This window comes from Macrobrachium nipponense, chromosome 21, assembly GCF_015104395.2.
Source record: "Macrobrachium nipponense isolate FS-2020 chromosome 21, ASM1510439v2, whole genome shotgun sequence".
In the NCBI taxonomy this organism is placed as follows: Eukaryota; Metazoa; Arthropoda; class Malacostraca; order Decapoda; family Palaemonidae; genus Macrobrachium; species Macrobrachium nipponense.
The window spans coordinates 78,991,655-79,012,968 of NC_087212.1; the positions used below are offsets into that span (position 1 = coordinate 78,991,655).

Here is a 21,314-nt window from a genome sequence, read left to right on the forward strand (position 1 = left end):
TATTCAATCCACAGTAGAAGTTATGGCACTTCCATTAATTATTTTCAAAATCTGTTATACAGTTCGCGGATGCGAATTTTTTTTGTACAGCAATACAGTGGACCCCCAGTATTTGCGTTCTCCGGATTCGCGGACTCACACATTCGCAGACTTCTCTCGGGAACGTTTCCCTGCATTATTCACAGAAAATTCGCATATTCGCGGTATTTTTCTGTGAGAAATACCCACAAATTCCTGGGTTTTTTTTATCAGTTTCATTGTAAAATGCACTTTTTGTGATAAAACTTAAAAAAAACAAGTATAACAATTTTTTGTGGGTTTTTCTTGATTTTTAACAAACAAAATAGGCTGTTTTCAACATTTTTATAGGGGTTCCAACTATTCACAGGTTCTAACTATTCATGGGGGGTCTGGTACGCATCCCCTGCGAATACAGGGGGACCAATGTATTCTGTATTTTCATGTTGTTTACTGTATACTATGTATGTGTAATAATAAATTAAATCATACGGCACTCACTTGTGACTAATGTTGATTATAGATGTTTATGATATTACAGTGGTTCCCCCGTATCTGCGGGGGATACGTACCAGACCACCCTGTGAATAGTTAGAACCCACAAATAGTTGGAACCCCTACAAAAATGCTGAAAACAGCCTACTTTGTTAGTTAAAACTCAAGAAAAACCCACTAAAAATTGTTATACTTATCTTTCTAATAGTTTTATCACAAAATGGTGCATTTTATGATAAAAAAAAAAAAAACAGGAATTTGTGGATATTTCTCATAGAAAAATACCTCGAATACAAAATTTTCCGCGAATAATGCGGGGAAACATTCCCGAGAGAAATCCGTGAATGTGCTGTATAGCCATGCAGCATGATGAATGACGATAAAGATAGACTACACAGCAAAATAAAGGAGTTACAGATCCTCTGAGGGTGCCTGGTCACCTTCAAAAAGTGCTTCGTCAGGGATTTCAGGAGGCACCACCTTCTTGAGGTAATTGTACATTTGTACAAACATGACTTCATTTATAGTACTGACGAATGTAGTGGCCCTTTCTTTATTTTTATACCCTGCCTTGACTGTTGTCTGTACCTCCCTGACATCCCTCATCAAATTGTAGAGACCATGAAATTTCTCAAAGGCTTGGTCCGTTGATGGGATAGCAGTACTAAAGAGGGAGGCGAGTTCTTGTCCAAGAATGGCCTCCCCAAGCATTTTGCCCTGCTCATACTCATTCTCAATGCAGGCGACTGCACTTTTAGTCATGCAGTAATGGGCTGCTACTACTCCATGACTTCTGCCCTCTCTTAACATGACTATCACATGTATTTTCTCCTCATCTGTCATTAACTGTAAGGGCCTCTGATGCTTAGGCTCTTTGCCAGAAGCCTTAGATGCAGAACATTTAGGGAACATTTTTAAAGAATAATTCTCAGTCCGTAGTAGTGTATTGCACACGCAAAAACCACACAAATGAGAGAACATTGAACTGTATGTAAGTATTGGGTCAATTGGGTACACTATGTGCATCGACATTTTGTGCAGACTATACATTTTATGAAATGTTTTAAGGTGATTTCTAAATATATGTATGTACATAAAGTGTTTTAGGATGATACTAAAAGTACACAGAGCATATCTAAAATGCATAAGACAACGGGACTAGCAGGTTACGTATGTTTCCGTCTGCAGCAAGCAGTGCATATTTTCATGCACATACTAAATGTTTTGTGACTAAATATGATATTTTTATTTTAAGATAAATTTTTAAATATACTTACCTGGCAGTTATATACATAGCTATATTCTCTGACGTCGTGACGTCACGACAGACTTTTCGAAACTCGCGGCAATCGCCGACCATCGGTCAGGTGATCGTTACCCTGTACGCCCTCTAGATAGTTACCTGGAAACCTCATATTTTCTCGCCCTCTAGTCTCTTGAGGGGAGGTGGGTGGGTTTCTAATTGTATATAACTGCCAGGTAAGTATATTTAAAATTATCTTAAAATAAAAATATCATTTTTAAATATGTAACTGACCTGGCAGTTATATACATAGCTGATTGACACCTTTGGAGGAGGGTCAGAGACAGCAACATCGTTGTAAGGTAACTACTTGATAGGTAACTAAAGATTCTTACCTGCTAAGGAAGCTGACTTGACGAGTACTGCCTCTTTAGTCTGCTCTCCTTAGGAGCTCCAGCTAAGGGATGTGACCTGTGCAGCTGATGAGCTCAAAGGGGTTTGTCGACGGGACGTGACCTCTATGCGACAAAACCACCTATGCCCTTGACATGGGCTAAAACAGGCAAAGACCACCTAACCATCCAATCCTTGCATACAAGAGATTGAAAAGACACACATATACACTAGACTGTTGAAAGTTTCCCCTAACCTTCAACAGACAACCATAAAAATAACATCAAGGGTCTAACATGTAGGATTAGAGGTATCAACTCCTTCACCAACACCGAGCCAGTGGCTACGAACGGTCCAAGGGTTCTGCAGTCTTCATATACCGTTTCTATTTGTTTCAGGTAAAAAGAAGAAAATACGGAGCTGCTCCTCCAGTATGTCGCGTCTAAAATGGCTTTAAGGGACTGATTCTTTCTAAAAACAGCCATTGATACGGTCGAAGACTGCTCGCACTTCCATGGGCCTTTACCTTTAAAGCCTTGTAAAGCGTTTCATTGCACTCCGTGTGAGCTTCTTGAATCACACCTTCTAAATAAAGAAGGCTAAAGCGTTCTTTGACATAGGCCTTGGGATCTTTAACGGAACACCATAAGTTGTCAAAAGTCCCTCTAACGTCCTTGCACCTGTGCAGATAACACTGTAATGCTCTTACCGGACAAAGAGTCCTTTCACGTTCCTGACCTGCAAAATCTCCAAGGCTGGGAATCGTAAAAGACCTAGGCAAGGATTGGAAGGAGTTTCATTCTTGGCTAAGAAACCTAAAGTGGTTGAACAAACCGCTTTAGATCTACTAATTCCTACTCTTTTGTCCATAGCTTGAATCTCGCTTACTCTCCTTGCAGTAGCGAGAGCGACTAGAAAAAGTGTCTTCCTGGTTAAATTCCTGAACGAGCTCTCCTGGATCGGCTCAAACTTGTCAGACATTAAAAACCTTAGTACTTCGTCCAGATTCCATCCTGGTAGTTGTTCAGTCTTTTGTTTCGTAGTATCAAAAGATCTAATTAAGGAAGTCGTGAAGATCTTGATTGCTGACAAGTCCAGTCCTCTATGTCTAAGAAAGGAAGTCTGCGATCTGGCTCACATGTGTTGGACGAGGACACCTTCTTCTCCTTACACCAGTTTCTAAATATCTCCCACTTCGACTGGTAGACGTTGATGGTCGAAGCCCTTCTTGATCTGGCGATAGCTTTAGCTGCCTCTCGCGAAAAGCCTCTAGCTCTAAGGAGCTTTTCGACAGTCGAAAGGCAGTTAGCTGAAGAGCGCGGGTATTCCTGTGATACGTTTGAAGTGGGGCTGTCTGAGCAGATCTGGAAGCAACGGAAGGGTTCTTGGAACTTCCACTAGCCACTGCAACATCTCTGCGAACCAGTCTCGCGTTGGCCAGTACGGGGCTATCAGGGTCATTCTGCTTCCTTCGGACTGCGCGAACTTCTTTAATACTTTGTGTATCACGTTTGAAGGGAGGGAAGGCGTACAGATCCAGTCCTTCCCAGTTCATGAGGAACGCGTCTACTGCTACCGCTTGTGGATCCGGCACCGGTGAGCAGAACGTCCTGCATCCCTCCTGGTCTTGGGTTGCAAAAACAAGTCTATGGAAGGTTGCCCCCATAACCTCCATAGTAATTCGCATACCTCTAACCTTGAGAGTCCATTCTGTTGGCAGGACCTGATTTCTTTCTCCGGCTCAAGAGGTCCGCTCTGACATTTAATTCTCCTTGTACAAATCTCGTTTGGAGGACGATATTTCTGTCCCTTTCCGCCCATAGCAACAGATTCTTGGCTGTCTCGTTCAGAGAAAACGAGTGGGTGCCTCCTTGTTTCCTGACATACGCTAGAGCAGTCACGTTGTCCATGCTTATTTCCACTACTTTGCCTGCCACACATTCCTCGAATGCCTGAAGAGCTAGAAAAGCTGCCATCAGCTCTTTCTTGTTGATATGCCAATTTCTTTCGGTTTCGCTCATCTTCCCGAAATTTCCCTGTTCCCCAGAGTCGCTCCCAGCCTAGGTCTGATGCGTCTGAGAACAGTATTAGCTGTGGATTCAATTGTTGAAGTGAAAACTCCTTCTCCCCAGCTTCGCTGGATCCAGCCACCAAATCAAGTCTTTCTTGACCTCTGCTGAAATTGGGAAGGTGTCTGAAAGCCTTTGTTCCTTCCGTTTTCCAATTTCTGTTGAGGGTAAAATTGCAGAGGTCTGAGATGCAGTCTTCCCAGTGAGACGAACTGTTCGATCGAGGAAATGGTCCCAAAAGACTCATCCATTCCCTCGCCGAACATTGTGTCTCCCCAGGAATTCCTGCACCGATTCAGGCATCGGTCTTGTCTCTCCTGGAGGAGAAGCCCGAAAATCCTGAGAGTTCATCAGAACTCCTAAATAAATGATCGAGCGAGAGGGCTCCAGGTGAGACTTTTCCAGGTTCACCACTAGCCCTAGTTCCCGTACTAGTTCAGGGTTATTTTCATATCCTCCAGACACTGTTTCTTGGAGTTGGCCTGAGAAGCCCAATCGTCCAGATAAAGAGAAATGCGGATCCCCCCCTTCGTGTAGCCATTTGGCTACATTCGCCATAATAGCTGTGAATATTTGTGGCGCTGTGCTGAGCCCGAAGCAAAGAGCCCTGAACTGGAATACTCTTCCTTCGAATAAGAACCTGAGGTACTTCCGAGAGCTTGGGTGGATGGGGACATGAAAATAAGCGTCCTGTAGGTCTAATGAGACCATCCAATCTCCCGGTCTCAACGCCGATAGCACTGATTGCGTTGTCTCCATCGTGAATTTCGTCTTCACGACGAAGGCGTTTAGAGCACTGACGTCCAGAACGGGTCTCCATCCTCCCGAGCTCTTGGGAACCAAAAACAGTCGATTGTAGAACCCCGGATTCTCTTGGGGTGAAACAGGTTCTATCGCCTTTTTTAAGAGCATAAGCTCTACTTGTTCTTTTAACGCGAATCTCTTGCTGCTGTCCTTGTAATTCGCTGTTAAGTCGAGGGGATCTAAAACTATGGGAGGTTTGGCGTAAAAAGGGATCTTGTAGCCCTCCCTTAGTATCTGAAGGGTCCAGTTGTCCGCCCCTCTCTCTCTCCAGGCTTCCCAAAACAAAGAAAGCCTGGCTCCTATTTGTGTCTGAAGGACTGTCTGATCATGGCCTCCTTTTGGAAGGAAGCTTGCCACCTTTTCTGGAGGGCTTTCTAGAAGTTCCCGACGTCCCTCGGGGCTGTTTTCCTCGAAAAACAAAAATGTTGTGGTTGTTTCTCCTCTCTCGCTCTCTTGGTCGCAAACGAAGAAGGCAAAACCCCACTGGCTGCCTTCGATATTAGGTCCTGTGTGGTCTTCTGAGTCAATGAAGTGGCAATATCTCTAATAATCTCCTGTGGAAAAAGAAATTTCGCAAAGGGGGCAAACAAAAGCTCTGCTCTTTGTACCTGTGTGACCCTTTAGCTGTTAAAGGAGCAGAGAAGGGACCTTTTCTTCACGATTCCTGCCGTGAAAATCGCTGCCACTTCATTAGTTCCGTCACGTAAAGCCTTGTCCATACAAGACATCACACTCAGAAGGTTAGAAATGTCCGTTGAATCCTTCTCCTCCACTTTCTTGGCAAGAGCACTCAGAGACCAATCTAGAAAGTTCAGGACCTCAAACACTCTAAACACGCCCTTCAGTAAATGATCGAACTCTTGCATCGACCACATCACCTTCGCTGCTGATAAGGGGCGTGTCTACGATTGGCATCGACGATACTGGAGAAGTCTGCCTGAGAGGAGGCAGGTATACTCCCAGGCCCAGAACTTCCCCAGTCTCGTACCAAACGCTGGATTTCGAAGCCAATCTTGCAGGAGAAAAACGAAAGCAGTTTTTGCCTCGCTCCTTTTTTTCCTCTTTCATCCAGTCGTTCATCTTCGCAAGCACTTTCTTGGCCGAATGGAAAGAACCATCTTAGTAAAGGCAGGTCTTATTCTGGGTTCTTCCACAAAGGAACTGAGACAGGGGAGAACGAGGTGCTGCGGGCTTGAAATCCGTTTCAAAAAGCTCTTGAAACAGAAGCATAAGAGTCTTATAGTCGGAAGGAGGAACTTGTTCTTTTTCGTCTCCTCTTACCGAAAACTACTCCAACATCTCCGAATGGTCTCTCTCTGTCTCGTTCCGCATCGGATGATGTATTTAAAGCACCAAAGCCGGAGCGTCATTGGTCTCGATGCGTTCCTTGGCACCAGAAACCGCCGAGGCGTCATGCTTACGAGCGTCGGCGTCACGTCCTTCTCTCTCACGCGCGCTGGCGTCACGCTCTTTGCTCTTACTAGCGCTGGCGTCACGCTCTTTGCTCTTACGCGTGCTGGCATCACTCTCGGAAGCGTCATGTCCGAGTAAATCGGAAGTGTCCTGGTTGTCTGTGTTCTTCTTGGCGTTGACGCTTCGCGAAGTCTTCATCACTCCCGGGGCGTCAGACTGACGCTTGGGTTCTTGCAGCTTTTCCATAAGTACAGACAGCTGCTGTTGCATATCTTGCAGCATATTCTTGGCTTTCATTGTCTCATCGAGGGAGAGGGTAACTCGTCAGGTTCGCCCACACGAACCGCAGCCAGAGGAGTCGATCCTTCTAAGGCTTCCTGAGGACGCTTTGGTAGGAAGCTTCCTAGGTAAATCCTCCCAAGTAGAAGGAGGAAGAGGAGCGTGCATCAAAAGCGCTGTCTTGCTCTGTTTAGCTGGCGAGGCTTCCGATGACGAAAACTTCTCCGGAGAACTCCAGTGACTGCAGCCCGGCAGTTTGCTCATCTGATGAGACCTCACAAACACGAGGTATTTCCTCTTGAGAGGACGAGAGGAAGTAGAGTGTCGCCATCCTCGACGCGGGGAGACGTCATCGGGATGACGAACCAAAACCACACTCGACGCGCCTTTTCTACGGCTGTCTGAAGCAACCTGGAAGCGTCAGCAGGTTTGTTTGAGGGCACGCCCCGACGGATACTAGAGCCTCTCGCCTCCCTTAGACTTTCGACTTTACGTCTCCCATGGGGTCCGGGAGCTTGTAAGAGGTCTGGGTCTAGGAGCGCGACAGGACCGATCGGACGCACCCTCCACTACACTGTCACTAACACTAAAAAACTTATCACTCACACTGACTTTAGCACCTGCACTTAAAGCACTTACGACAGTCCAAGTGCGATTGCCCTGCTCAGTAAGAGAGGCAATCTGTTGTCCCATTTTTTCAAGCACCGCTTTGAATACCTGCAAAGGTGAGTCCTTCGCCCCCGACTCGGAGACAGGTTCGGGAGCTGATACTTCTACTAAATTACGCTCAGAAGGAGCAGGGGAAGGAACTATGGGATTATCTACCACTTCCTGATTCGTTGATGAACGGGAAAAGGGAACTCTTAGTTCTTCTAATTCTATCTCTCTCGAGCTTACGGACATACTTGTCCACTCCTTCCATTCCTTATCATCCAAAATCAAGCACTCATCACATCTATTCTCAAAAGTTGCAACAAATTCTAACCCCTACAATTCACACAAAGTGTGTGGGGATCAAGAGAAGCTTTGGGAATTCTAACCCTACACCCCCCTTTACAGCAGACTCTATACACAACTCACGAGTCCGACATTGTTAATTGAGTAATCCAAAAAACAAATCCAAAATCAATCCAAGTCAACAACAGCGAAAGCCAATAAAATACTTCACCCAACGATGAAATTACTCTAGCGATACGAAAACCTATCGAGGAGCCCACAACAACGAAGTTGCCGGCTTGGAGGGCGACAGAAAAAATATGAGGTTTCCAGGTAACTATCTAGAGGGCGTACAGGTAACGATCACTGACCGATGGTCGGCGATTGCCGCGAGTTTCGAAAAGTCCTGTCGTGACGTCACGACGTCAGAGAATATAGCTATGTATATAACTGCCAGGTCAGTTACATATTTAAAAAACATTTTTTATGATGAAAAAGATTAATTAATTTTCAAATATTAATAGTTCTGTAGTACATTAATGAAAAAACAGCAAAACTTCCAAAAACAAAACAGTTTTCTTGAAAGATGCTTCACCTAAGCCAGCTTTCCACAGATAAACAGACCTTATGACGCCATGACACCTTCCTATAGCAGTACCCAAACGAAATGATACTAAACACGCTATTGGCTGTTGTCTGCACAGCAGCCAATCCAGGAGCAGCAATCATTTTCCTTGTCGCTCATTGGCTGTACACTTGGCAAAGATGAAATTGTGGGTATCCCACATCTCTCCTTCATCAGCCTCACTGCGTAGAAAGTTACTGATATACACGAACGTAAACGAGCAGCTGTGTTTGACATATCAGCAAATATCCATGTGAATCATGCCAAAAATGGCCCCTAAAAAGCCTACTCCTTCTAAGGCTTCTGGCAAAGAGCCTAAAAGAAAGAAAACAGTTCAACAAGGAGGTGAAAGTTCTCAATATGTTGAAGGAGGGCAAAAGTTTTCCCACGGTTGGCCGCCATTTCAATGTCAATGAGAGCACAGTGAGATACATAAAGAAAATAAGAAAGAGTGTGAGCATGACATACTATGGTACAGCAAAGGCTGTGTGTACAGTGAGAGACAAAACAATCATGAAAATGGAATCTGCACTCACGTTCTGAATCAAGGACTGCCAGAAGAGAACGTGCCCCTTAACTTCAAGATCATATGCGAGAAAGCATGACACCTCTACCAGCAGCTACCAGGTGCTACGGAAGTTGGCGAGGAAGAGGAAGGCGAAGATGTAGAGGCACAAGAAGGCGATGAAGAAGAATTGGAATTTTAGGGCTCTGATGAACTCGCTCCTGAAAAGGAAGAAGATGAAGATAGGAAGAAGAGCCACAACCAGGACTGCTCTCAGCTCCCCAAGGTTTTCAGGGAAGCAAAGATGGTTCCACCAGTTCCAGAAAAGGTTCCACCAAAAGTCTGTTTTCCTACATGGAGAAGCTGCATCAGCCAACAAAGAGGCGGCCACAAAATATCCAATCGCCTTCAAGAAGATTCTGCAGGAGAGAGGATACTGCCCAGAACAGGTCTTCAATATGGACAAAACTGGCCTGTTCTGGAAAAAGATGCTGACCCGGACGTACCCTATGAAGGATGAAGCTAAAGCCTTTGGATTCAAGGCACAAAAGGATAGGCTGACCCTCCTGATGTGCAGGAATGCGGCTGGCTTTATGCTGAAACCAAGGCTGCAAACCCCAGGGCACTCAAGAATAAGAACAAGGCATTACTGCCCATCTTCTGGATGCATAATCCCAAGACCTGGATCACCAAAGTCATTACAGAGTGTACTGGTTCCACCATAACTTCATTCCTCCAGTTAGGCAATACCTGGCTGATTTGGACATAAGAGTTTAAGGTCTTGCTCATAATGAACAATGCTGGCAGCCACCCTCTCAATCTTTATTACAAGGGAGTCCAGCGTGAGTTCCCCCCTCCCAACACCACCTCTCTTCTCCAGCCTATGGACCGGGGCATGATGCGTGCCTTCAAGGCACTCTACACTGGGAACTCCCTCCAGCACCTCATTGATGAAATGGACCGTGACAGTGAATTTACGCTGAAATCCTTTTGGTGTAAATTCACGATTGCTGCATGTCTGTCATCGACCCAATGCTGAAGGACATGAAAGAGACCCTGAATGCAAGTTGGAGTAAGTTGTGGCCGTGTGTCGATAATTATACAGGCTTCTCTCACAGGAAATCCAGCATACGGCCATAAATAAGGCGGTCCAGTTGGTGAAAATTCGTGGTGGTGAAGGCTTTGACGATATCACCAAGGATGAAGTCGGGACCCTCACTGACGCCCTGACAGATAAGGATTTGGACGAGCTGACGAAGTCTGTCAACAAGGAAGAAGACACTCCAGGTTCAGGAGAGGAGCAGGAGCAGGAGGAGAGCGGCCTGACTTTGGAACGCCTGTCCCAAGTTAAAAAAATGATCAATGACCTCCTAGAGTTTGTTGCAACATGGGAACCTCACATGAAACGCTCCTTGAAGTTTTCCAACATTCTTGGAGCCCTATAATCAAGCCCTCACCACCATGAAGAAGCAACGACAGCAGCCACCAATCACTATGCTCATCACATGTATGAAGAAGGACCCTCCAAAGCCTCCCAAATCACTGGAAGTAATACCCCTTGAATTGCCTGAAGAAGTGCCTCCTAAATCCCCTGAGTCAGTGCCTTCCAAAGTGCCTCCAGAAGGTGAAGAGGCGCCCTCAGAGGAGATAGTAACTCCCTCTACTTAGCTGTGCAATCATATCCACATCATCATTCATCAGACTGCATGGCTAATTCACCATCATCTTTAAATAATATTCATTACTGGTGAGTACCCTATTTACATATGTTGTACTAGTGTAAAGTGAAAAGAAAACTGGATGACTTAAATAGTAACTGTATGAAAGAAAATGTGCATGACTGAAATACTTATGGGGGGATTGGATTATTTTCACATACGTAACTAAGTCATGCAGTACGTACATATGTAATTATAACCATAAAATGTAAGATTTACTTTGAAATAGTATCAATAATATTTCAAAGACTAATATGTACCATAATAGGATGATATTTTAATGTATATTTAATGTAGAATGAGTTTTAGGGATACTCTGGCGTTTCCACATCCAAGATAGGAGTTATAAGCATTTTTAGAGGGGGGGTTCCAACTATTCATGGATTCTAACTATTCCTGGGAGGGTCTGGTATGCATCCCCCACGAATACAGGGGGATCACTGTATTTTATCTGAATAACAACTCTCAGACCAAAAGCTACAAACCTTTAAAACTAACTGAAGCCCAGGCAGTCTTGAGGGTAGAGGAGCATTAAACAGTAACCTTTTCTTTTTGGTTGAGCCTTCAGCTATTTGGTTGACCAGATCAATCTCTGAAGAACATATGTCATTAACACCTAAGAAATGACTCTGCAAGCTTGATACATGGAGTTCAGCTTCCTGAAAATATATAAAATTTATTTTCAACAATACAATAACGCACAAAACAAGATTAACATTTCTTAGGTAAATACCCACTATTTCATAATAACATTATTCACTTCTAAAGGTGGCAGACCAAATGTGTATATCAGTGGCACTTGTTGCCACCCATAAACACAAAGAACAACCCCTATGACACTTATCAAAATAATTCCTTTACATTCCACTTATGAGCTTGTTAATAACTGAACTAAATGAAGAGGAAAAGGTGCAGTAAAGAAACAAGATTTGTATTTATAAGACAAATGCTTTAAAATCTTTTAGGCTTATTTTAGAACAAACTTTTCAAACAAAATAAATTTTTTCTTATAAATATATTATATATATATATATATATATATATATATATATATATATATATTTATAATATACAGTGTTCCCACCGTATTTGCGGGGGATGTGTACCAGACACCCCCTTGAATAGTTAAAACCCGTGAATAGTTAAAACCACTACTAAAAATGCTTATAACTGCTTATCTTGAAAGTTCAGATACCAAATGTATACCTTTAATAACATCCTACTTCAAATATACCTAAAATTACTAACCTATTACTGCATTAATCTTTGAGGTTATATTATTAATATCATTTCAAAGTCATACATTTTACCATTAAAAATATATACCTACAGCAAATAACAGAGAGAGAGAGAGAGAGAGAGAGAGAGAGAGAGAGAGAGAGAGAGAGAGAGAGAGAGAGAGAGAGAGAGAGAGAGAGCAATGAATGGCAACATCATAGATCTGACCGTCAAGAGTGAAATTATGAATTGTTTCTGAGACAGAGAGAATAATAATGGAGAGAGAGAGAGAGAGAGAGAGAGAGAGAGAGAGAGAGAATAACTCCTAGACTCCGACTCCTTCCTCCCCTCCGCCAATTCATATATCAAACTGTCATATACTCCCCCGCCCACCTTCCTCCAAGTGGATAAAAGGACTGGGAATCGCTATTTTTAATTTATCTTATTAATATTTAAAAATTAGTTATATGGTAAATCATTTATTTTACACTACACAAAAAAATACGTGAGAGAGAGAAGAGAGAGAGAGAGAGAGAGAGAGAGAGAGAGAGAGAGAGAGAGATGTTATTGTTACTGTTTAATCTCGTTAAACTTAATATTATTTGTAAAATAGTACAGTATATTATTATTTTACCATAAAATGTATGTAGTAATGTCCTTAAAGATATACTTATACATACACTTCCAGCCCAAACAGAGGGCGAGAGTTACCACTAAGACATACTAGTATCTCATGTGGCAAGAGAGAGAGAGAGAGAGAGAGAGAGAGAGGAGAGAGAGAGAGAGAGAGGAGAGAGGAGAGAGAGAGAGAGGGGGGGGGGTTATCCTTATTTAAAAGAGTGAAATGGATAGATTATTGTACTTCTTTAAAATACTATCACATATGAATTTTGAAATTAAGTTGTATTACTATTATTATTATGCAAAAATATTAATAAACATACAAATGTACCATAGAAATTCTCTCATCTCAGTGAGAGAGAGAGAGAGAGAATCTCCATGATCCTTTGATAGCAACACTTCCCTTCCTGTTTGAAATTTGTTGGACCCCAGCCAACTCAGCCTGGCTACCTGGAGTTAAAAGACGCGAGGTAAAATGCATTTTCTGGGCTCAGCCTGTGTCGCCCAGTGAAATGTCCCTTTAGCACACATTTCTAAGGTATAAATATTGCTATAATACCAGAAAAAAAAGCTAATATGGAAATGCCAGAGTATTCTGGCACGCTCACCTTATTTAAGGTGTCGGTATGGTTTCTGGGACGAGTGAAACCACTACCAGAGGTCCTTTGCCATTTAGATTCATCCTACTTCAATATCCCTCATCTACAGAGGAGCCGATCTAAGGTCCATCACCCGCTACCGTTACGGCTAGCGCCTCTCCGACGACATTCCTTTCGATAGCGTGACCCACACCGCACATGTTTTTTCTGCTCTTGTGTTGTGTTTTCCGTGGAATTCCTCATTATTCGTCATGGAACGTCAAGCTTCTACTGCATCCAAGTTAAGTACTGCTATTAATGTTTGACCATTTAGGGACTGCCTTGGGCATGTTTAACCGAATTATTTAGGTTTTTATGGACGGCGTCCCATGCGGCACCGTCCCCACGCTGCCATTCTCGGCTCGCTCCCGCGTGTTACTTTGTTTCGTGCCCCACCGTCTCCTATACCGTTTGGGCTCGATTCTTGTTTAGCAGTACAATCCTACGATTTCAATGATGCATTTATTGACGTTTTTGTTCTTTTATCCACACGGGAGAGTGTTATCCGAGCTCGCACTCAGCTCGTAGCCTACGTCGTTCCTTTCAGCCTAGAATTTCATGCATGCATGTTTATTTTAGTAGTCAGGTTACTCTTCGTTAGGCACCCTTTCCGAAGGACTCTAGTTTCTTCTCTTGTCCTCGAGCCACCCTGGCCACCTGCCCCGCATTTTTTCGCCAGGCTCATCCATCCTTCTCGGTTGGCTCGACCCAGCTTCTCCAGGACATTACTCTGTCTCTACCATCTAATTTTTCTTCCTTTCCCTCCATGTAGGATAGGATGTTATTTTGTATATCACATGTTCCTTGAGACGGCTTTGGTTGGTTCTATAGGCCTCCTTAGATCGCCTGGCCTTTCTCATCGCGTGCTGATCACCCGGCCGAGAGAGTTCCAGGCAACCACGTATGAGCCACCCCACGTCGGCCCTTCCAACCCCTCTCCCCCCACCTTGGGGGGAGGTACGCTCGCTCACGCTGTCTCAGGCAGCCGATCCGAGCATCCTCCCTCCCTCCCTCTCTCGAGGGGGACAGGGGAGTAGCTGGAGGGCTCTCCACGAGCGGGGGCGGCTCCCTGCCGCTCTCCCCAGTAGAGCAGGGGGGAGCCCTGCTCGGCCAAGCCTCGGTTGGCCACCAGGCTTGGTTGGGCTCGGCTCTCCTCGGCTCTCAGGTCGCGTTCTCCTACCACTAGTCACCGTCCCCTCCCGCTCCGGCGAATTAAGGACCCCGGCGCAGCCAGGTCTGCCCTAGGTTGGTGAACTGCTAGGGAGGTTCCGACCTCCCTACAAGAGTACGCTTGTTGCATGCATGATATTACACATATGACATCCATTATCTTTAGTTTAAATTTGGCGGAGTCCCCGCTACCCCGCTAGGGATATCCCACCAACTTATCCTAGTTTTAAGTTATTCGACGGCGGAGTTATCATACTCCGCCGTTTAGTGTTGGTCTCCTCCTGCTCCTCACCCGGTGTTTGATCGTACTCCTCCTCGCTCCGCCGTATGGATTAGATGGTCATCCTGATTCAGTAACTATGTACATTGTTCTCCGGCATCGCCGGAGACACACTGTTTCAAGCTGTCCTACCGATCCTGTCAGACGAATCACCACAATACACGGCTAAAGAGCAGGTAGAGACTGAGCCTTGTTACTTATTAACACCGGAATACTCCGGCGTTATGACATATCAATATCACGGACTTATCCGTAACGTTAGTGGTGATACTCATGTATCATTTCACTTAGAGGTCACCCATTGTATGGAGTCAGGCTGTAATGCCGTGCTGCAAGACCCTTGTGGGCACGAGGTCTGCCGGACCCACGCCACCTGCGCGATCCGCTTCAACGAGTCCCTGGTATGGCACCATGAGAGTTGCCTTATATGCTATGAACTCGTAGACCAAGTCTCCTCTGAGGTAGGTGGCGTTTCAAAGTCTGCACAGTAATACAATACAATGAGTACCAATGACGGCTATATTCTTTGATATGTCCATTAAGTTAAGTTACAGTTTAATCTAAGTAATCTTAAGTATTAATACTAACCCTCTCTTTCAGGGTACCCAAGCGATCCGAGAGACTGCTATTGCCACCCTGAAGGCCTGGTGGTGGGTTTGGCACAACGTCACCAAGGCCAACCCTACATCCTCTCAGGAGATGGCCACTCTATCTTCCCTGGCGGGAAGAGTACCTCGTATGTGGACCCCGAAGTGGCAGCTGCCCTGATCGCTTCCATCCAGGCGGAGGTTTCTCAGCCCTCGGAGGAGGCTGCTACGCAAGAGGTCGCGAAAGAAGTAGCTGCCCTGGACCTAGACCTCGAGCCCATGAATGTGGAAGGCATGGGCACAGGTAAGAATCTGAGTGAGGCAGGTACTGTATGGGCTCAAGGGCTTTCCTCGAGCCCATCTAGAGCTTCTTCCCCTTCTACTTCACCCTCTTTCCTTCCAGGGATTCACCGGGGGCCTTCAGTCGGTCAGACCGAAGTCCGCCTTGGGGATCCCTAAAGTCAAAGGCAAGCGAGACTTTAAAACGCTGCAGAAGTCCCTGTCGAAGAAGTCAGGTACCAGCCTTGCCCGTAAGTCTCCGGCTCACCATCCCGGAGCTGACAAGGCTAAGCTCACTTCTTACTCTAAAGGGTCGAGGTCTAAGTCTTCTAAGGAGAGGGCTCAGCCCTTCCCCTCCAACCCTGAAGCATCCACCTCAAAAGGAGCCAGACCCAGGACTCCTAAGGAGAAGATAGAACCTTCCCCCTTTGACCCAGACACCTCTCTGCAAATATTTTGGCCAATATTATGCAGCAGATGGGTAGCATGGTCGGGAACTTGGTAAAGTCCAAGTTTCAAGAGATGTTTGTGGAACTCTTATCTTCTCTAGAGGAGTCAGGGCAGTCTATCCGGGCTATCTCGGACAGGTTGGTTACCCAGGAGAACCTCATAGCAGGTCTCCGGGAAAACGCTTTGACAGGACTTCCACAGTCCGGCCTGGCAGCTCAGAGCTTGCTGATGCCGGACTCATCTACCCTTCCTGCCTTTACCCCGAACAACCCTTGGAGGGTGGCTTCTTATGCTCCTTATGTGGACGGCATGCTGACGATCGAGGGCTGCGGAACTCGAAGGATTGAGGACTTCGAGTTCCATCCGCAAGGATTACAGCCCCCTTTCATAGGCTATGTCCACCTCACAGAAACAGCTATGAGAAGGGAAGACAAGGTCCCGAAAGAGACTGTAATTCTTTCTCCGGATCAGGCGCAGCAGGCATGGTTGCGTAACCTGGAGGAGTGGCAGTGTATCAATACCAAGGTTACTGCATTTAAAAGCCCATTCATGATCTTCACCGTGGATGAGGAGACACCCATCCCGTTCACATCGAAGGTGGCAGAATTGATGCTACAAGCTGCGATTAAGGACGAACCCATGCCCCAGCTCCGGGAGACAGAACCGACTTCCCTCCTGCTCCCCGGAACTGATGACCACTAGGTAGATCTTCCGGCCACCTTTTCGGTGGGTAAGCTGAAACCGGACTGCACCATCACTATTCAGCGAGAGATTGCCCAGGCTGTCAGACAACCTAATCCAGACTGAGTATGATGCCAGGATAAGGCTGTGCAGGTCCCTCAACTCACTAGTTATGTCGGAAGTATCAGCTCTAATCTACGGAGAAGAGCTGTTATTCAAGATCATTGCCAAGTCACTTTTGTACTCTATGCAATGTGACTTGTATGATTTTGTCATAGCTAGACGAAATTGCAGGAAACATGTACTGGCGGAGGCCACGATCCGCCATGAGCCTAAAAAGCTTTTAGCCTCATCTATTTGGGGCTCTGACCTCTTCCCGGCCTCTGTAGTGAACGAAGTTCACTGCGAGGCAGTCAGATTTAACCAGAGTCTAAGGGTTCGCTGGGGACTGGTCTCCAAATGGAAAACGGAGTCCGCTGCATCGAATCCCAAGTCCAAAAAGAAGCCTAGGAAATTCCAGCCTTTCCAGGCCCCTCAACAGCAGACTCTAGTACAAGCGGTTCCGGTATCACAAGTACCGCAACCTTCAACTTCTAAGTCGCAGCCACAACAGCAGTTTGTGCTGCTTACACAATCGCCGCAACAGGCACAGGCTTCGACCTCCTACGCTGTCTCCCATGCCTACAACCCAGTGTTTGAAAGCCAGTCCTTTCAGCCCTTCAACAGGTTTGGCAGGGGTAGCAGAGCTAGAGGCGCCTTCCATCAACGGGGCGGCAGAAGAGCCTCTAACCGAGGCAAAGGTTCACGAGGAGGACGTGGCGCACGCCCTTCCTCAAACCAGTGAGGATCCTCAGGTAGGAGGGAGACTGTTTCTCTTTCGTCACCGTTGGAGGTTCAGCAAATGGGCCTAAAGCATTGTGTCCAAAGGTCTAGGATGGAGTTGGCTCAAAGGTCCTCCTCCATCCAACACCTTTTATCAGCAAACCAACAGCGGAATTGGTAGAGTACTCTCAGGAACTCCTTCAAAAAGGAGTAGTGTCAAGAGTCAAGCATTTAAAATTTCAAGTCGCCTTGTTCAGCGTGCCAAAGGCTCAAACAAGCGAAGAATAATTCTAGACTTGTCCCGTCTTAACTTATTCATTCGTTGCGACAAGTTCCAGATGCTGACCATTTCACAGGTGCGGACCTTACTTCCCGTGGGGCCCGTCACCACCTCTATAGATCTTACAGATGCTACTATCATGTTCCTTTCGGTGTCCAGAGCAGACACGTTCCAGTAGCAAGACACTTCTGCCCGTTTCTAGGCTTCAAACTAGGAAATCAGGCCTTCTCTTTCAAAGTAATGCTGTTCGGGCTCAACGTAGCCCCCAGGATATTTACAAAACTGGCGGAGACAGTTGTTCAAGAACTAAGGTCTCAAGGAATAATGCTAGTAGCTTATCTGGACGATTGGCTCATGTGGGCCACAAGCATCGAAGCATGTTGCAAAGCAACAGTCAAAGTAATCAGGTTTCTGGAACATCTGGGCTTCCACGATAAACAGAACCAAGTCCCGGCCCCCCCCACTAACACCGGAGTCCCGCTTCCAGTGGTTAGGGATTCAATGGGACTTAAACTCCCACACACTATCAATTCCGCCGTTGAAGATAAGAGAAATAGCCAAAGCAACCAGACAATTTCTCAAGTGCAAGCAGACGTCCCAGAGGAACCAAGAAAGAATCTTAGGCTCTCTCCAGTTTGCTTCAGTAACGGACGTTTTTCTGAAAGCCAAACTAAAGGACATAAACCGCGTTTGGCATTCAAGAGCAAACAACAGATCCCGGGACAAACTAGCCACTATCCCGGCGATCTTACGAAAGAGTCTCCGCCCATGGATGGAGATCAAGAATTTGTCAAAGACAATTCCGCTCCAGTTCCCTCCGCCGGCACTAGTGATCCACACAGATGCATCACTAAGCGGCTGGGGAGGACTCACAGTACAAAAAGGTACAGGGAACCTGGTCCCTACCATTCCGCCAGCTTCACATCAATGTACTGGAAGCTATGGCAGTGTTCCTCACCCTGAAAAGCTTCATCCAGCCAAGAGAAGTCTCATATCAAACTGGTGCTGGACAGTGCAGTAGCAGTTCACTGCATCAACAGGGAAGGTTCTAAGTCGAGCCACATGAACCATGTCATGATAGCCATATTTTCACTAGCAGACAGGAACAAATGGCACCTGTCCACCACTCATCTAGTGGGAGTAAGAAACGTGGTAGCAGATGCGCTATCACGCTCAGTTCCGCTGGAGTCAGAGTGGTCCCTGGACAAGGAGTCATTCAGTTGGATCTGTCAACTAGTACCGGGGCTTCAGGTAGATCTCTTCGCCACCGAGTTGAACCACAAAACTCCCATGTTTATGTGTCCCCCAACCTGGACCCTCTGGCCTATGCCACGGATGCCATGGCTATAGACTGGAATGTGTGAAGATTTACCTCTTTCCTACAGTGAATCTTCTCCTGAAAGTCCTGAACAAAACTCATGATGTTCAAAGGCCACATTACTCTAGTAGCCCCCAATTGGCCCAAGAGCAATTGGTTCCCACTTCTACTGGAATTGGGACTCCGACCTCAACGGATTCCCAATCCCAAACTATCACAACTAGTGCAAACGCAGACTGTGTTCGCTTCCTCAGGAATTCAGAAAGCCCTAACCTTCATGGACTTCATGAAGTTTGCGGCACAAGAGATGCTAATATCGATCCCCAGAACATCTTATTCTTAGAATCTGATAAACAGGAATCGACATGCTTCAATATGATTCTGCAGTTAAAAAAACTAACTGTATTCCTGAGGGACTCTAATGCACAAACCATGACCATGAATCTGGCCATATCCTTTTTCAGGACACTGTTTGAGAAGGGTTTAGCAGCAAGTACTATTACTACTACTAAGTCTGCCCTTAAGAAGATCTTCCAGTTTGGATTCAAAATAGATCTTCATATTTTTCATCCATCCCCAAGGCCTGCGCTAGACTCAGACCATCTAAGAGACCCAAGTATGTGTCATGGTTTTTAAATGATGTCCTTAAATTGGCCTCGGACACTAATAATGACTCATGTGACTATATAGCTCTCCTGAGGAAAACATTATTCCTGTTAAGTCTGGCCTCAGGAGCCAGGATTTCCGAACTGTCAGCTCTATTTAGAGAATCAGATCATATTGAGTTTCTCCCTTCAGGAGAAGTGTTACTTTCTCCAGATCGCCAATTTCAGGCTAAGAATGAGGACCCACTGGATAGATGGGCCCCATGGAAAATTCTCCCACTTCCACAGGACCCATCATGATGTCCAATTACTTCACTAAAAGCATATCTAAGTAGAACTGCCCTACGATCTTCAGGCCTCTTTTGTTTATTAGAGAAAAGGGAAGCACCCATTTGCCTTAAAAGGAATTAGGCAACAGATTTTTATACTTTATAAAACAAGCCAACCCGCAGTCCTTCCCACGGGTACATGATGTTAGAACAGTAGCTACCTCTATTAATTATTTTCAACACATGAATTTTGATGATCTGAAGAAGTACACAGGCTGGAAATCTCTGACAGTATTCAAGCGCCATTATCTTAAGTCCCCTGACACTGCTTAACTAGTAGTAAGTAGTTTACTTTATATCTCTCTTTCCTACCTGCCTCGCTAGCATTCTTGCCGTAGCTCAGTCGTCAATGTAGCCATATTGTACCTTAGATGCCACATATTTGTTTATACTTGTGATGTTTTCCTTTTGTTTGGTATCTAGGATTAGTCACATTAGCATTTAAGCCTTGCTATGTAACTCTTAAGTAACTTATGTTTTGGATTTTGTTTAGCATTAGGTTCCATTGCTCGTTGTTACTTGTTCTGTAACCTTATATCTAGATTATAGCAATTAACCTTAATTGTTTTTGATTATCCTATATGTTATTTGTGTGCTTCCTTTTTTCCCAAGCTTGTATGGCCATTCCTCTGGTACTATTTCACGTAGCGACACAGGCTGAGCCCAGAAAAGGGATTTTGACGAAGGAAAAATCTATTTCTTGGCAATGGGCCTGTGTTGACCGGTGAAATACCCACTTTCCTTTTTAAAAACCCACCCCCCCCCCCCCTTTTTTTTTTTGTCTTGGCCCAAGATTGGGTGGTATCTGCAGAAATGACGTCAGAGGCGCTAGCCGTAACGATAGCGGGTAGTTGGCCTTAGATCGGCCCCTCTGTCGATGAGGGATAATTGAAGTAGATGAATCTAAATGGCAAAGGACCTCTGGTAGTGGTTTCACTCGCCCAGAAACCATACCGACACTTAAATAAGGTGAGCGAGCCAGAATACTCTGGCATTTCCATATTAGCTTTTTTCTCTGGTATTAAAGCAATATTTATACCTTAGAAATGTGTCCTAAAGGGACATTTTCTGGGCGACACAGGCCCTTGTCCAGAAATAGATTCTTCCTTCGTCAAAAATCCCTTTTTCTTTCATTCTTACATAATTCTTTTTGTCTATAAACTTAAAAATCTTGCTAATCACTTAGTATTTTTTTAATGAATTTATATTATTGCTGTTTACATTAATATTGTATTTGAAAATTAGTAAATCATCATCCAAAAAAATACATCTCTGTAAGAGAGAGAGTGAGAGATGGAAAGATTATCGTAGTATTTGTAAAATACTTTCACATATGATTTTTGTAATTTCAGTTATTATTATTATTATTATTATTATTATTTTTCTTTTTTTTTTTTTTTTTTGTTTTTTTTTTTTTTTTTTTTTTTTTGCTCTATCACAGTCCTCCAATTCGACTGGGGTGGTATTTATCAGTGTGGGGTTCCGGGTTGCATCCTGCCTCCTTAGGAGTCCATCACTTTTCTTAACTATGTGTTGCG

At 45.0% G+C, this 21,314-nt stretch overlaps 1 protein-coding gene across 1 annotated transcript in view; it reads right to left on the reverse strand.

The window, feature by feature from the left end:
- The window catches only part of LOC135197532 (myotubularin-related protein 10-B-like), a 178,988-nt gene extending 165,245 nt beyond the window's left edge, over positions 1–13,743 (reverse strand). The window contains exons 1-2 of the mRNA XM_064224593.1: positions 13,705–13,743; positions 10,984–11,157 (exon numbers count right to left, since the gene is read on the reverse strand). Coding sequence (XP_064080663.1) covers positions 10,984–11,157; positions 13,705–13,743 — 213 coding nt within the window. The remainder of the gene's footprint in view (positions 1–10,983; positions 11,158–13,704) is intronic.
- Between the last annotated feature and the right edge of the window lie 7,571 nt (positions 13,744–21,314).